Here is a 17,074-nt window from a genome sequence, read left to right on the forward strand (position 1 = left end):
ATTAGTTTTCTTACTATGTTCTAGACTTAGGGTGCTAAGGGAAGGGGAAAAAAACCAGCAAAAACAAAAGCAAAAATGGGCCTGCCTTCTAAGGAGTTAACAATCTCACAAAGGAGACCATATCTAAAATCAGTATCTACAAGATACATTCAGAGTAGATAACAGGTAACCTTCAAAGGTGTGACAATTAGTAGCTGGGAACACTGGGGAAGGGCTTCCTGGTGGGAAGCTGAGTCTGAAAGCAAGCAGGGGATTCTAAAAGTTGTATTAAGTGAGAATACTCCATCCCTGGGAAAATAGCCAGTGCAAAGTCATCGAGATGTGGAGGTGGAACTTTGTGTGTGAAAACCCCAAAGTAGATTGATAATATTTCTCTAAAGACTCCAATGCCCATAGGAGGAAGTTTCTTGGATAAGATAGTAGAACAAAATCGACCCAAACTGAATTGTTAAATTTGGAAGGCAGGAAGTACCTGGTTTTCATTCTGATCTGTCAAAGAATCCTTGGGCATAAAACTAGTACCTACCAGAAAAATGGAGAGAAATCTCAAGATATAACTAGGAAGGATGCTGGAGACTTTTATTTGCCCAGTCTTTAATTCACCACACTATTGCACTTTTGTACTTAATTCACAATTAAAAGGCTAGATGAAAAGTATGAAAATGCACATCTGAAGGCTACCATGCCTGCAAATAGATTTCTAAGTGATCAGAAATATTTATACTGACAGCAGCACTATGAAACCTACACTTTGAAATTAATGACATGACTGCGTAATTGCCAGCTTTTTATTATCCCAGTGTAAAAAAAAAAACCCAAAACCCAGGGATGCAGAAATATGTGAAGTGAAAAGCAATTTTCTCTATTTTTTCAGGATTTGCTATGGGAATAGCTATAGGTAGTGGCTCACTGAAGTTGTATGTCTCATTTATTCTATTCTTACAAATACTTCTTCCCTTCCCTACAAACTATTGAAGATGGCTAAAGACTAGTTGATAGGGTTATCTCAGAGCAACTGCTTTGAGCAATTCCAGAGATGAGGTTTTGGCTATGTATTGGAGGAAGGGAGAGGAGAGCTGCTCTCTCTTGTCAAAAGAGCATCTGTTTTGCCATCTTCCCTCTCTAACTGAGCTAGACCCTCCCAGCATTCAAAGCATTCTCTGGTCATAAATTGGGAAAATCACTAAGGCAAGACTACCATCTTAATGAATAAGAATCAACTTCTTAAAATTATAGGGACCTAAACTGAAATAAACAATGGTGTAAAAGTTGGGAAAGGGTTATCCAGAGGGAGAATAGTATTCCATTTTCCAATTCTAAGAGGCTAATTAGTTGTAATTAAGAGACAAATAGACCCTACTTGCTACCATTTGTCACACTGTCCCTGGACACCAAAGTCTATGAGCCTTCTGTGAGGAAATCCCTGTAAACCTTGTTGAAAAACTGTTCTTTTTGCTTAGATGTGGTTTTTTGATTTCTTTACAAAGCAGATTCTAACACTGCAGGACTGAGCAAAGAAGCAATTCAATGCTAACTGAGCACAGATAAAAGCATTGGGGGGATAGGGGGTGAAGTTGAGGGAGTTGGTAAGTTGGTTGCTAAGGTAACTTCTTCCTGAAGGAAATAATCACTGGGTGACTGCAAAGTTTACTGAAAGGAGGAGAGAGAAATGGGATAAAAGAGCTGTAGCATAATTTCTTTTTCCTCTTTTTTTTTTTTTTAATATTTCTGACCTGAACCAGGAAAGATCAAGGAATAAGGATTGAAGGGAAGTCTTCCTTGAGATTAACAAAGTAGTTTTCATTAAGAAGAAATAACTGTGTAGTAAGAATTAAACATCAGTATGAAGTAACTGTACTATCACGAAATCTGGTGATGGTAAGTGGTGATAGTAAATGGTCATGACTCCTATCACCCAAACTGCAAGCAATTTTTTTAAAAAGACAAGTCAATGGTCAAAGGCTTTTCAATACCTGGATGCATTGTGGATGAGAGAAAATAAAAGATCTGGGAATAGAAAAGCAAATCGAGATTTAATTAAGCAGGGACTGATAAAATTTAAATAAAAAAGCAAAAGTTTCTTTCATTTTGTACCTAGTTATTTGTTTTTTTTTTTCTTTTAGTCTTGCATTATATTGTATTTCTCCTTTACTGTATTTATAATAATAAACTAGATAACATACTATTTTGATTTAAAATTATGGAAAATGTAAGAAGCTAAATTGAAAGCTTTAGTTTTTATCTTTGAATAATACTTAGGATCAGTCTAGGAGGGGTGGGGGCAGGAAGGAGAGTATCTATGAAATAAAACCTACAATATTACCAATTAACAAATGGTAGCTATCACAGAGACACACTGCCAAGAGACAATCCAAGTTCATGAGGTTTTCAAACGGATTATGTGAGGGCAAGTAGCATGTCCTCTAAGAACCCTGACTCAGAACATAAGAAGTCTGACCTGAGCTGTGTCTTAAAGGCCTGGCAGGGTTTCGAAAGTCTGAGGGTAGGGGGAAGAGTGAGAGTATTTGAGGCAAATGACTGATATCAAGAAAAAGGGGGAAAACTCATGGAATGTGGAAGGCCAGGAAACAAGCTAACATGACTGCAGTTGAAATTGAATGCCAGGGAATATTGGGAAATGAGGTTGGATAGGAAGGGTGAGATTGGATTATAGAGAGCCTAAAAACAGACAAACAGACAACGACAATAACAAACAGGAAGAAGAGTTTGGACTTGATCTATAAGATTTGGGACAAGGAAATGACAATGACGAAAATTTCAGGAAGAACTAATATGACTTTAGTATTATACAAGATTGAGTAAAGTTGTATTTCCCATTCCAATCAAGGTATGAAAGGATGACTAGCAGAGCAGTAGGAGGAGGAGTAGATATGGATTTGAGTTACACCTCATAGTAAAAAAGAAACAGTATTTAGTTAACTGACCACAGGAGATTTTAAGGGACAACTGAATCAAAAATGATTCTGAAGTTTTGAGTTTGAGTGGATAGGAAAATGAATTAATTCATAGGAGAAATAAGCAAAAGCTGTCTGGGGTTGTCAGGGAGAGAAATCTGGATCAAATTTTTTTTTATTTTGCATTTTAAATTAAATTATTCTCATCTAAAAGGAATCACTATTTTCATTTCTTCTAAATCTACTTTAATTATTTAACAAACTCTTCTCATTGTCAGGTGACCATCTCAGGAGGGCACTAGCACCCCTCTGCTCCTGAAAGTTTTTGTAATCTTTCTCTTCTCTCTCTTTGTCTTCCTCCCTCCCTCCTTCTAGTTATTGCTCACTCTCTTCCTCCCTGTCTCATTGTGTGGATTTCTTTCTGTGTATCTTGTGTGTCTCTCTGTCTCTCTGTGTTTTCTCTCTTTCTGTGTCTCTCTTTATCTGCTTCTGTCTCTCTATTTTTCTCTGTGTCTGTATCTCTCTGTCTATATCTCTGTCTCTTTTCTTTTCTTTCTCTCTCCTCAAATTATCTGATGCTTATTTAGCTGAATAAATATTGCATTCTCCCAAGAGTAAATAAACAACTTGCGGTCAAGGGTTATTTTTTCTTTTGTCTTTCCTCCATGAAAGTAGGTGGCACAATGATTAGAGCACTGGGAGTAAGGAAAACCTGAGGTCAAATTTGAGTTTAGATACTTATTCGTTTTGTGATCTTGGGTCAGTCACTTAACCTATCTGCCTCGGTTTGTTCAACTGACAGCGGGGAATAAAAATGGCAGGCACCTGCCTCCTTGGATTGTAATGAGGATCACATGAGTTATTTGCAAAGTGCTTAGAACACTTGCTAAATGCTGTTTCTTCCTTTCCAGTGGCTTGTGTGCTATTTTGTACGTGGGAGGCACCAGAGGGCAATGGAAAGAATAGATGGATTTAAAACCTGGGGGAAATGTGGGAGCCTCATTTAATTTCTCTTCATCTCAATCTTTAACTATAAAAATGAGGGGGCTCATTTTATATTCATTAGATGAACATGGAGATCCTTTTTATAATTAAATCTATAATCCAAAATGCTTACTCAGTTGAATTATATGATGTTTCTATATGGAAGACACACAAATTATCTTAAAGAAAAAGTGAAAATAAGATTTCACTGATTATGTGGGGAGAAGATTTAATCTACCATCCCTCAGCCATAAATTGGCACTTCAATAGATATGGACCCCATCTGTGAGGTAGAGCAGTGCCTATTCTTACAACTTGGGAATTTGCAGCTCACAGAGAGATTAAATGACCCGTCCAGGATCACACAGCCAGGGCGTAGTAACATTCAAACCTCAGGTCTTCCTGATTCAGAGATCAGCTGTAGGGATAAAGATCGATTGTCTGGAGAAAGTACTACCTTAGATTATTACTGGACAGAACACAGTACTAGCAAAATCCCTAGTGGACCTAAAAGCATTCATGATGTTCCTAAGCAAACACATCTAAGAGAGGAAGGGGGCTGAAAAAAAAACCTGGCCTGGCTTTGTAACAAACAGACAAAACAGTCAGAGCCTGAGTTCTGTGTACACATATTTCTACTCCTTTACTCTGGGAGTCTGGGAGAGGTAACAAAGACTCCATTCATCTGAGGTGTATATACCTCCAACCTCACACTATATTTTAATTACTTCTGCCTCTGTATGCCTCAGCTTAGTGCCTTCTTCTTTGTATTTCCCACTGCAACTAGTACGGTGCCTTCACACATAGCTGGTGCTTAGAAAATCTTTGTTCAGTGAGTGAATGAATGTAGTAGGATATATGTTGGACGATGATGCGGAGAAGACTTTCTGAGGATGTCATAAGTCCCTATATTTAGCATATTTCAAAGCAGATTCATAGGATTAGATCTAGAAGTCAAAAGCATCTGGCTGGCACAGTGAATAGAGTGCTAGAATTGGAGGCAGGAGATCTGAATTCAAATCCAGCCTCAGATCTTGACTAGTTCGGCGAACCTAGACAAGTCATTTAACTCTGCTGGCCTCAGTGTCCTAGATTGTAAAATGGGGATAATAATGGTACCTACCTCCCAGGGCTGTTGTAGCAAAGGATATAGCATTTGTCAAGTGCATGGCATATGCCTGGCACATAGTATGTGCTTAATAAATGCTTGTTTCCTTCCATTCTCCCTGGAGCTGGAGAAGACTTTAAAGGATCTCAAATGCAGCCTCTTCATTTTACAGAGGAAGAAAATGACTTATGTTAAGTACCTTGCTTCAGGGACACACAGCCAGGAAATGTCTAAAGCAGGATTTGAACCCAGCCCTTCCAATGCTCTATGCATTCCATCATGTCAATTGGTCATGTCTCTAAATGGCTCTTCTCACACATAACGTTTTAGCCACCTAATCAGGGAACGACTATTGCAGAAGCGATATGGCCACAATGAAAGAGAAGCTCCAGCTGAAGATGGAAGTGGACATTTTTGAGAATCATCCAGTTGGCAGAAGCAGGGCCAGAGTGTGGAAATGGAGAGAGTTTTCCCAGTATCTCCCTGAGGTCTGCACAGGTCTCTTGGAAGAAAGCTCCTTCAGGAGAACTGATTCATAGAAAGCCAGAGCGCTTTATTGCCCTGCCAGAGAGTTAACATTGTTTAGTGCGACATGACCACAATCTTGTGGTTTTCTCTTTTTCTCCTCAAAAAGTAAAAGCAAAGAAACACCAAGATACTGGTACAGCCATATGCAGTTTGATACTATTTTAAAATGATTCTATAAGTCCATGAGCTCTAGAAGGAAGAATTACAAATGAAAGATTTATGTACCACTGAAAGGTTTCCGCATGGAACAAAGGCATTCAGAAAAGTCTACCGACTATGAGTAAATCTACAGCTGCATTTTAAATTTAGTTAAATAGTTAAATTTTCCATTCAAACAAAAAAATTAAATTTCCCAGCACAAGTTGGAGGAGGTCTGTCTAGGCAGCATCTGGTCTGATTTTAGTGGACCACAAACTCAATGACTCAACAATGTGACATGGCCGGGGGAAAAAAAAGAAAAAGAAAAAAAAAAGGACTAATGTGATATTTGACTCCTCCATCACGTGAAATAGTGTCCAGGATGAGAAAGGTCATAGTGCCAGGGCAGTACTCTGCCCTGAAGGGTCACACTGCATCTGTGATCGGCTGGTGACCCAAGACCTTAGGAAGGAAAATGTTATGCAAGAGAACATTTAGAAAATGGTTCCCAAGATGGTAGCAAGACAGTCGAGTGAGATTATGCTATGTCAGTATCATTTGGGAATACTAGCAGCAGTTAGTCTGAAAAAAGGAAAAAAAATTAAAATGGTGGACACTATTGCTGCCTTAAGCTATCTGAAGGTGTCTTTTGTGGAACAATAGTAGATTTGTTCTATTGGTTTAGAGAATGAAAGGAGAACAATGGGTATAGAGACTAATATAGGCAAAACATCTAAAAGAGATTGGAATGCCTCAGGAGACAACCCCCCTGCAACAAGCAGAGCTAAATAGCCAATTGTTGCATATTCTCTTAGAAAGTGTCTTAGTTGCTTCCCAATTCTGAGATTCTCTGAGCACCATTTTGCCTGATCCTCATTTGTTTTGGGGGTTGGGTTATGTTGTTATTCTAGTTTTACCAGACCTGTGATTTCTTAGTCCCTGGAATAACCCAAAGAAACTCCCTTCATCAATGAGCCTAAAGAGTTGCTTGGGGCACTAGGAGCTATGTGACATGCCCAGGCTGGTATGGATTTGACCTCATGGCTGCATATATCCAAGGGGCAATGCTTTATGCCACAGTTTTCTCACCATTTGCTTTGAAAGCACCATGTTAAAGTTATGTAGCCAAATGTTTGCCCCAAAGAAAAAGCCATCTTCCCAAATTAAGAAGATTTGAGTCTTCATTTTGTCAAAAACACACAACCTAGAAGATGTATTTTTTTTTCTTTGTGCCATTTTCCAGATTTAAAATAGCTAAAATCATTTGTATCTTTCATTTTGGAAAACTGGGAACTAAAAAACCATTCCAGCCTGACAGTCAAGGTGCCAAGATTCTGTCAACTGTAAAGATACAATTTGGAGAGTGAGAATAAAATTTTATGTCTTGAAAAGCATAGTTTACAGAAAGAGAAATGATAGAAGATTTTCCAAACACGGTTTTAAATTGACCTCTGCTGATGCACCCAACAATTAGGAAGGATTTCTCCACATCTTTTGAACTTTAAAAGATCTTGAACCTTATAATAGACCTTATAGTACCTGACATTCTACTAAAGCCTATCGCAGCCCCTCTTGTTGCCTTCTGTGTTGCTGCACAAGGAAGAACATGGGGATCTTGGAGTGTGTCTGCCTCCGGTTGATGCTCATTGTCACCCCAGCCACATTCTCCCATGCATCGTCTCATTAGATATCACTCGGTTCTCTTTCTCCTTTAAACAGAAGAGAGCAGCACTGAACATCCTATTCTGTAAGTGCCATGGAAATACCCGGGGCTTAGAAAGTAGAGTTTCCATTGCTATAATTCATTGGTGAAAAAAGAATTAAGCTTATGCTCACAACAGCATTTTCCAAACTAATTTGGCCCCAGAAAGCACTAAGATTTAAGCAAACCTATTGATACAGTTTCAAGTATGATGTAGTTAGGGAACATTCTGGACCAAAAAAAAAAAGATAGGTTGGGGAAATTTTCAAGCAAAATAAAGCAAATGAAGCCCATTTTCATAGCAAAGTTGGCTGTGGCTACCAGACGTAATTTCCTACTTAATATTTTACAGTAGGAGAAAATACCAGTAGCACTGAAAGATTCCTTCAGAGCCTTCATTCACATGAGCACCACGAACTAGTAAAGAAAACATTGTTTTACAAGAAAGAGCAATGGCTTATGGGTAAGCACAAAACCATGGTTTAAATCCAGCCAGCCACTCATCTGAGGGAAGTCTCTCCCTGCTCTCGCCCCTGCTCTGGTGCTCCTAAGCTAGAGTCCAAAGTCAAATATGTGAGGTGACAGTGCTGAATTGGGAATACACATCAGATTCTTAAAGGCTCCATCCTTATTTCGAGCCGCTAGGTCACATTTTCATGAACCTACAGAAGTGGTGGGGAGGGCTATTTCTAGCCTGTCTCAGGTCAGTGAAGAGCAGCTAGGTCTGAAGAATCATTAGTTCTAACAAGCACTACTTTTCTTCCAGGGATACAAGAGAAAAAGAACTTAATTTGGGTCCAGTTGGGAAAAAGGGCAACTAATGGTGGTTTGGGGAAGAGATTTTATTTGTCTAGTCACAGGGACTGTCACTGAAGCTAAGAAATCTAAAAATGTGGGAGTTTGGGATCAATTTGGAACAGCTTTCCACGCTGCAATTTTAACCTTATGTGCCATCCTTAGGTTATATTTTTATTTTGTGCTTCAGTTTAAAACGGAGGAAGAAGATCACGGCTTACTGCGAGAGAGCCTCCTTCTCTGTCCCCTTGAGTTGGGTGCGCTCCTCCCCTCACCCCCCTTCATGGAACAAGTAGGTGTCCGCATGTTTGAATTTGTCACTGTTTTCCAATGTGCACAGACAGTGGTCTGACTGGCACAGCCACTCACAGACTTCTGCAAGCAAACAGCTGCACCCTATAGTGGCAGCAGGTGCACTGGGGGAGCCCAGCTGAAAATTCGGCTGGAGAACAATAGGGCCGTTATGAGGCCAAAGGATGGGGCCCCGCAGAAGGAACAACCAGTCTACTACTTCTGATGGCAGGAAGAGCTGAAGACTTGGGCAGCGGGCCAGGGAAATTTAGCCTCCTGGTCTGGGAAACAGGCATTCACAGAAATTGCCAGGTACCACTCACTGTATTCCACACCTCAATCAGAGCCCTATCTCGAGGCAAAGCACCTCCAACAATGTGGCTGGACACAGATCCCTCCAGAAAAAACACACTCCTTTCCTTTTAAAGGAGCACCACCTTCCCTGAGGAGCACCGCCACATTCACCAAGTTTCCATTTACATCCAAATATGCGCAAAAAAAAAATTACAGATGCATCTCACTCCCCCAGTGACTTTATAACATGTTGCTAGGTAACAGTGCACACAAGTCAGGTTCCTGGACCTCTAGTAAGTCACCATAAAATAACTGCATGGGTCTTTTGCATAAATACTGTGTATTTGTATCTGTTTTCTGATGCCAATAGATCAGTGGGCAAAGACATATCAGTCTGCCGAACTGTAAACAGCTCCCAGTCTGCTGCTAATTGAAAAACATTCGCTTGCGATACAGAGCTTTGGGTAGCAGACCTTCCCCTTTCCCTTCCCTTCCCTCCTTTTCTTCTGACTCTGGGAGGTTTTTTTCCCCTTCTGTTTCTCTACACTGAAGTCTACACTCTGAGCAGCCATAACAAGCCCTCTTATCTACTCCTGGCCCCAGCCGAGGTCTGGAGCCACTTATGCCATGACGTCGTGCACCTCTTCGAGAAAAACACATCTGAATTTAGTATGAGCATCACCATGCGTTGGTTTTTCATTTCTAGGGATTAGCCTCCCAAACAGAAATCTGCCCTTCCAGGAGTTACCCACCCCTACTCTTCCTTACTCCTTACCCTATGGTCCCAGGCCCCATGGAGTCTTCTAAGAAAGGCAAATTTTGCCATTTTCCTAAGCTTCAATCCATAAACAGATAGTTTCCCTGGAATCAGAGGTTCAGAACTGAGGTCAAGGAGTCTAGCTTCCTCTTTTTTTATACTGCCAATCTAGTTAAATGACTTGAATGATTAGCAGGTTCCTGCAGGGGACCTGGATCCAGGTCTTCAAATCCAATGCCAGAGGTGTCCAAGGCAAACAGAAACAGTAGGTGTATAGATTTAGAAACCCACAAATTAACATTATCTATGTCTTACTGCATTTTAATTAATTTTGTTAAACATTTCCCAATTATATTTTAATCTGGTTTGGGTCGTGAGTTTAACACTTCTGTGATTCACCAATAAATAGTTCTTTGCCCTGAGAATAGACTAAGGGAGTACAAAGAAGAATAGCCCTTCCCATGTACCATCTAGTGAAGCTGTTGAAATGGAGACTGGGTTTTCTGTGGGATGAAAGGAGACTATGAAAGCAGGACATAAAAGAAAGAGATAGAAAAAGAGTATAAAATAATGGCTGAAAAGCTGGGTTCAAGTCCTTCCTCTGACACATGACTGTAAGTACTTAACCTTTCAGTGTCCCAGACAACTAAGACTGAATTATCGCAAAATGGGGATCCACGTCAGTGGAGTGAACTTCCATACTAGGAGTTACAAAAACTGATTAAATCACAGGTCCAGGTACCATACCTTCTATCCTTCCTCCCCACCAAAGGGAAAAACAAAAAACAAAAAAACCAAAACCTAATCTTTTCAAATCTGGATGAATTAAAATAATACATAGCCTTTTAAACTCCATGAGAAAATGTTAAGATATTGACTCCAAACAAATAAAATTAAGTGTGTCTTTAACTCCTATGGCATCATTAACCTAAAAGGTGGGATGATCCTCAACTCTACTAGGCTTTTGATAAATTTCCCTAACTCCTGTTCTCTTCCCCCACTTCCTGCCTTCAGTTAAAGAAGTTCCCTTGTACTCCATTTCTCACCTTCTTACTCCTTCCAGGATAATCTCAGCACTCTCCTGAGGAGCAAAGATGCAGGGCCATGAGGACATGAAGCCATTTCACAAGACCTGACTGAAGTCTCAGTGAGCAAAGGGATGAGCAGGTGAAACTGAACCTCCAATTCACCTGGCAGTGACATTTAGTAAAATGCAACTCACATCCCATTTAAAGGAAGGCGGTGACCAATTATTCTCCATTTAAAAGGGTATTGTCAATCTCCAAAGAGCTGAAGTGGCATTTGGAAATCATCTTGGGGACTGCCATCTTCATTGAAAGACAGAACCAATTCTCAATCGACCTTTCCCCACCCTCCACATTGCCTTTAAAATTTAAAATCCTACTTTTCAAAACACCTTTATAAGCTGCCATACAACCCCATCAAGTGTCCCATTGAACCAATAATGTAGTCAGCAAAAACACTGCCCTCTCCCCATCTTGGTTCCACTGCTTAACCTCTGAATAATCACAAAACAAGCTGAAGGAGAAAAAAGGATGGTGACAAAGAGAAAAAGAAACCCTCGCATAATTTGCTAGGGGCTAGGGGAGTCAACAAAAAAGAGTAATGTACTTTCAGAATTTCTTTGGAAACCTTTCGGTGTACCCATATTAGAAAGAAAAATCTACACTACCTAATGCTAATCTGTGTTTCTTTGTCCTAAGATGGCTTTAAAACTGAGATAGTAAAGAACAGATGAAATCAGATACATTCCACCCAGGCATTTTATAGAACCCAAAGTAGGGAGAAGGTAAATGGAAAACTCAAGGTCACAATGAGCATTTGGCAAGGGACCAAGGCAAAGCTTTGGCTCCCAGTGTCATTATGATCACTTTAAACACACACACACACACACACACACACACACACACACACACACACACACACACACACACACAACCCAAGAACGGATAAAGAACATGCATAAAGGAAAGAAAAAGGAAAAAGAAAAACCAAAAAATGATTTCATCAACTGACTAGGTCCAAATAACCGAGCACATAGAGGGGAAGAGATGGCTGTGTCTTAGAGGAACAAGAAAGGAGGAGGGAAGAGAGACAGAGGACGAGCACCCTGCCCGATTACCTGACAGCTTCATGAGAAAGTCCGACGCCATCTTCACAGAGATGTCTTGGCTGAACAATGCAGACGCAGTATTGGCTACGTAGTCTGAGGTGTCTTTCAATTTTGTGTTGTTCAGGGGTCTCTCGGAGACATTCAGGGTAAAAGAAGGGGACAGCCCATTATCTTCCTTGGGTTCTTCTTTGACCAACAAAGGTGGAATACCAGCACTGCTCTGGCTAGTCCTTTCTGGAGTTCTAGACATGACTGGAGTCCCCACTAACTCCGTGCCTGCTCCTTCTCTCTGCTGTCCCAGACAGGCACTCTCGCTGAGCTGCGGTGACCCCTTCACATCTGTTTCGGGGATCTCCTCCTTCACCTTGGCTTCTGTCCTCAGGAAGTGCTGATGGCATCGCATGTGGAGCTTCAGGCTAAAGTGACGGGAGGAGGTAAAAGGACATAGCTGGCACTGGAAGGTCTCACCTCGGTCCTGGTGTTGATGAACCTGAGGAATGGGTGGGTAGGGTAAGGGGTTCAGGGGACAGGAAGGGGAGGAACATGACACATTTATAAACTAGATCTTATCATACATTTCTAAAACATCTACAGATTGTTTTTCTACCATGCAAACAGTAGGATAAAAACCTGAACATGTCATAGATGTGATCTTCAAAAGAAGGGCAATAATCTCAGAAAGCAAAGTGACCCCATCGAAGTTAGGGAGCCCATTCATAGTCAGGAGGATAGGTTTTTTAGAACCAAGTCATTATATGATGCCTTATGTTGTTCAGTCATGTCCATCTCTTCCCCTTGGAACTTGCCATTTCCTTCTCTAGATCATTTTACAGATGAGGAAACTGAGGTAATTAGGTTAACTGACTTGCCCAGAATCGAAACGCATGGGGGTTAAGAGTCTTATTCAAGGTCATATAGGTAAGAAACATCAGAAGTGAGATTTGAATCCAGGTTTTCACCTAATTAAGGAATACAAAGCATATATACCGCAGCATTCTGGTTTAAATACCAGTCTGCCCCTGTGTGGTCTTGAGCAAGTAATTCCCAAGATGAGGAAGTTGGTTTAAATCACTTCTAAGGTTCTTTGCAGTTTTAAATCTAAGCTTCCACCATTTTTTTTTTTTTTTTTTTTTTTTTTTTTTTTTTTTTGGGCTGGATCTACCCAGCCTTCTAAGCAACTAATCCCCAGCTGGTAATCTTAGAGCAATAAATAATCATAAACCCAACAAACTATCCAATTTACATAATAATTAACTAGGGTCAGCATAGGTACCTCGTCAATTAATTTCCCTGACAACAATAATACTCTGCATTTATGGAACACCTTTCACCCAGAGACTTATGTGCACTTTGCAAATAGAGTCTCATCAATTTTCAAAACACTGCTCATAGTTAACAGCATTGGACCAAGAGTTAAGAGAGCTAGGCTCTAGCCTCAGTTCTTCCCTTAGCTAGTCATGGTACCAAAGGCAAGTCGCTTTATGTTTCTGGGACTCAGTTTCCCCTTTTGTAAAATCAAGAAATTAAAAAACTATTACATGGGAAGGATCATTGTAGCTGAAGGAAAAAGAATCGAAATAAATGTGTTGCAGAAGAAGGCAAGTTTTAAAGAAACTAAAATAAAATTAGGAAGCTAGAAGTTAAATGATCTTAAGGAAGTCTACAAGGAAGAAGCAAATCATTTAGACTCACTGGGAGTCAGTTTCCTCACATGTACAAGGAGGGGTGGAGTGGATGGCCTTTAAGTCTTAAATCTTTGAATCTATGATCTATTCCAACTTTCAAGGAGGTAGAAGTGAAAAAACAACACAGTATAGAAGACAGAGAGGGCAGCCTGTGAGTCAGAAACATCTGGGTTCAAGGACTGACTGACATGAACATGGTCAAATCACTTGGTGTCTCAGGCAGCTCTGGGTGAACACAAGTCACCCATTAGGTGTCACTCTGCAGCTCCTATAGAGACATTTTTCATACTCAGATTTCTCCAGTTGAAGGAAGGAAGAGGAAAAAGAGAGAGGGGATAGAAGAGAGAAGGAAGGGATGAAGAGAGGAAGGAAGGGAAGGAGGGAGGAAGGAAAAGAAGGGAAGGAGGGGAAAAAGTAAAGAAAAGGTAAGGAAGAGAGAGAAGGAAGAAAGAAAAAGGAAGGGAGGGAGGAAGAGAAGGAAGGGAAGAGGGAAGGAAAGAAAGAAGGAAGGAATGAAAAATGGAAGGAAGAAAGAAAAAGAAGGATGAAAGAAAGGAAGGAAGGAAGGGAGGGAAGGAAGGAATGGAGGAAAGGAAGGAAAGGAGGAAGGGAAGGAAGGGAGGAAGAGAGGAAAGGAAGGAGGAAGGGACAAAAGGAAGGAAGGAAGGGGCAAAAGGAAGGAAGGAAGGGAGAGAGGGAGGGAGGGAAGGAAGGAGGGAGGGAAGAAGGAAGGAAGAAGGGAAGGAAGGAAGGGAGGGAGGAAATGAAGGAAGGAAGGGAGGGAGGGAGAGAGGGAGGAAAGGAAGTTGACAGGAAAAGAAGGAGGGGGAAGAAAGAAGAGAGGGAAGGGGGAAGGAAAAGGGAAGGAAAGAGGGAAGGGAAGGAGAGAAGGAGAAAAGGGAGGTGGGAGAGAAGAAAGGAGGAAAGAAAGAAAGGAGGGGAGAAGGGCCAAAAAGAAAAGGAGGGAAGGATTGTGGGAAATAATATCATTGCAGTATTCATTTCATCAAAGGAGAAATTCAGACACAAATTCTGAATTTACATCAAAATCACACTCACAAAAATCCATATAGAAGGAAACTAAGAAGTCGGGATTTCTGACTCAGAGTCTGTCTCTGGCCATTTACTTTAAATCTCTCACAGAGGCAGACTTTTCCAAATGGAGTATAACTAAGCCTGCGACTCCAAAGTGTGGCATATGAATAGAATGCAGACGGCTGCATCTGATTCTAATCCTCCATGCATACTACCTGCAGAGGTTCCAGGGAACTTTCCCCCCCTCCTGTCGTGGACAAATTTAGTGCTTGAGAAAGTGAGGAAATAATTGCATTGGCCTGAGCCAGGCTTAATGCTGGCAGGTGCTATGTAAGCTTGTAAGCTCCCCCATTCATCTTTGCCAATGTACTTCAGTCTTGACCTGTAACACCCTTGCTATTTCAGTACTGGCCCTCCCTTGAGCAGAAACTGCCAATCGTGGAGATTTGGGCCAAATTGTTTGGGTAGTTGTGTGATCTGGACAAACAAGCAACAGATTGGAATGGAAAACCCAAAAAACAAAAAACCCAACCTTTCTCTTTCTCTCTCTCTCTCTCTCTCTCTCTCTCTCTCTCTCTCTCTCTCTCTCTCTCTCTCTCTCTCTCTCTCTCTCTCTCTCTCTCTCTCTCTCTCTCTGTCTCTCTCTCTCTCTCTCTCAGTCCAAAAGCATTATTCACCAGCCAAAACATACTTTTAAATAATGTCCAAAAGCATTATTCACCAGCCAAAACATACTTTTAAATAATGTTAAATGACCAACAAAAGCAAAGGAATTAAAAGTTAATGGTGAGATCCTGTCGCTACAGCACCCCACTGTGGCTTTTGGAAAAAAATAGCAGAGGATGCCCAAGTTCCCCAAAACAGGAGTTTAATAACAGAAATAGCCCCATGAACTGTCCCCTCCAGTAGTAGCAATGTTCTGCTAATTAAATGACAGACTTTTTCAAACCCCCATGCCTTTTCTTTGTGGGAGGGGTGGCGGCATCTGCAGAGGATGTTAATACCATCTCGCTTTTATTTTATGACAATGAGTTCTAAATCCCCATAATTTCCATTTGGTGTCTAACAACGTCTGGAGAATCAAATTCAATTTCCTCCACCCCGTTCTTGCTGAAGCATCCTCCTCGGAGGCCCCAGGGTACCGCCTCCCAAAGGCGTCTGACAAAGGCTGCTAGAATCATGTCCTGAACCGAAGTGGTTAAAGGTCAGGCTACAGAAAGCTTGCAGTCCCCAGGGGAGTGCCCAGTGGGGCAGATTCCATTTCAGCAGTGTCCGGAGGAGAGAAAAGGAGAAGTGAGCTGAGCCAACAACAGAGCCCTGAAATCAGCTTCCAGTTGAGGGGGAAACAATATAGAGCTGCTGTGTGTTTAGAAGTCTGGACTGAAAATAGCCAGAGGACACGCATTTTCTAAAAATGGGCCCTTGAGTTTCATAAGTATCTGCTGGGTTCTGTTCTTCCTCTGGTTAGGTTTGGGAAATAAAGGACTGGGTGACTTATTATGACTTCAGTGAACTGTGGGTAAAAATCTGCCCTCTCCATGGAGAGGTGGTGGACTACAGTTGTGGACTAAGGCATAGCATGTGTCACGCTTAGTCGTACCTCTGCTCAGAGCATCATTGATGTAAATAATGATATCATGAAAGCACTTGTTTAATTATTTGACAAAAGGAATGGCTTCTTTAAAAATGTGAAGTGCTCTGACCTTCAGAGCTGACTGCTTCTCACCTACTAAGTCTCCCATTTCCTCTCAAAATGACTTTGAATTACCTTGGGCATCCTTAACTGTAGACATTTTTGTAGTTCTTTCCTCAAGCCCTCCTCTGCAGAAGACAAGTTCTTGGAGGATCTTTGGATTCCCTCACCTGGCTTAGAACTGTCACCCAATAGGAAGGTGCTGGCTGAATTGAACTTTTTTTTTTTCCCAAAGTGGGGGGAGGAGGTGAGATAAGGTCAGGGATCTCATGTTGTGTTTGGCCTTTGACTTAAAGGAATATCTCACTGCTTCTAAAGCTCTCTGGGCCTGTTGCTGCAAAGCAGAGGCTGCCTAAAACCTTTTCTTCCTTCTGACTCAATCTGTACGGCCTCTTTTCCTTTCTTCAGAGTGCTGGTCATTTTTCTGAACAGCAAATACCACACATCAAAAGGGGTTAGGAACAAGAGGGACCTCTGCAATCAATGAGTCCACCTCCCGGCCAAGACAGGGCTTCATAGCTTTCGGCTGCTATGTCCAGAGACTCATACTGTGGGAAAGTTGAAAGGAACCTCAGAGACCATCTAATGCAACTGCCTCGTTTTACCAGGGAGGAAAACTGACACGCAGAGAGGTTAAGTGACTGTGACTTAGCTTGGCCATAAAAGCCGTCTGTCTTCAGGTAGCTGAAGAGCTGTACAGTGGAAAGGAGACTGGCCGTGTTCTCTGGGATGATGAAGTTGTACCAATTACATCAAGAACAAAACCAAGGTCTGTTTAGTGTTTTAGAATTTACAAAATGCTTTTCACACCTTACTTCCATTAATCTGCTCAAGAACTCTGGGAGGTAGGTATTCTCATTTTATAGATTCCCAAGGAACAGAGACTCAGTACTAACCCAGGGTCGAACAGCTAGTTTGGTGACAGAGCTAAATCTAGAACCCAGCACTTCTAAGTCTAGAACCTAGAACTTCTGAAACTGCTTTTCCCATTGTACCAAATGATAGCATGAAACAG

At 41.2% G+C, this 17,074-nt stretch overlaps 1 protein-coding gene across 7 annotated transcripts in view; it reads right to left on the minus strand.

The window, feature by feature from the left end:
* The window catches only part of ZNF827 (zinc finger protein 827), a 256,489-nt gene that overhangs the window by 172,105 nt on the left and 67,310 nt on the right, over nt 1–17,074 (minus strand). For all 7 annotated transcript variants that reach the window (XM_074274621.1, XM_074274620.1, XM_074274622.1 and 4 more), the window contains one exon: nt 11,656–12,136. In XM_074274621.1, coding sequence (XP_074130722.1) covers nt 11,656–12,136 — 481 coding nt within the window. The remainder of the gene's footprint in view (nt 1–11,655; nt 12,137–17,074) is intronic.

Source organism: Sminthopsis crassicaudata, chromosome 6 (genome assembly GCF_048593235.1).
Source record: "Sminthopsis crassicaudata isolate SCR6 chromosome 6, ASM4859323v1, whole genome shotgun sequence".
Taxonomy (NCBI): Eukaryota; Metazoa; Chordata; class Mammalia; order Dasyuromorphia; family Dasyuridae; genus Sminthopsis; species Sminthopsis crassicaudata.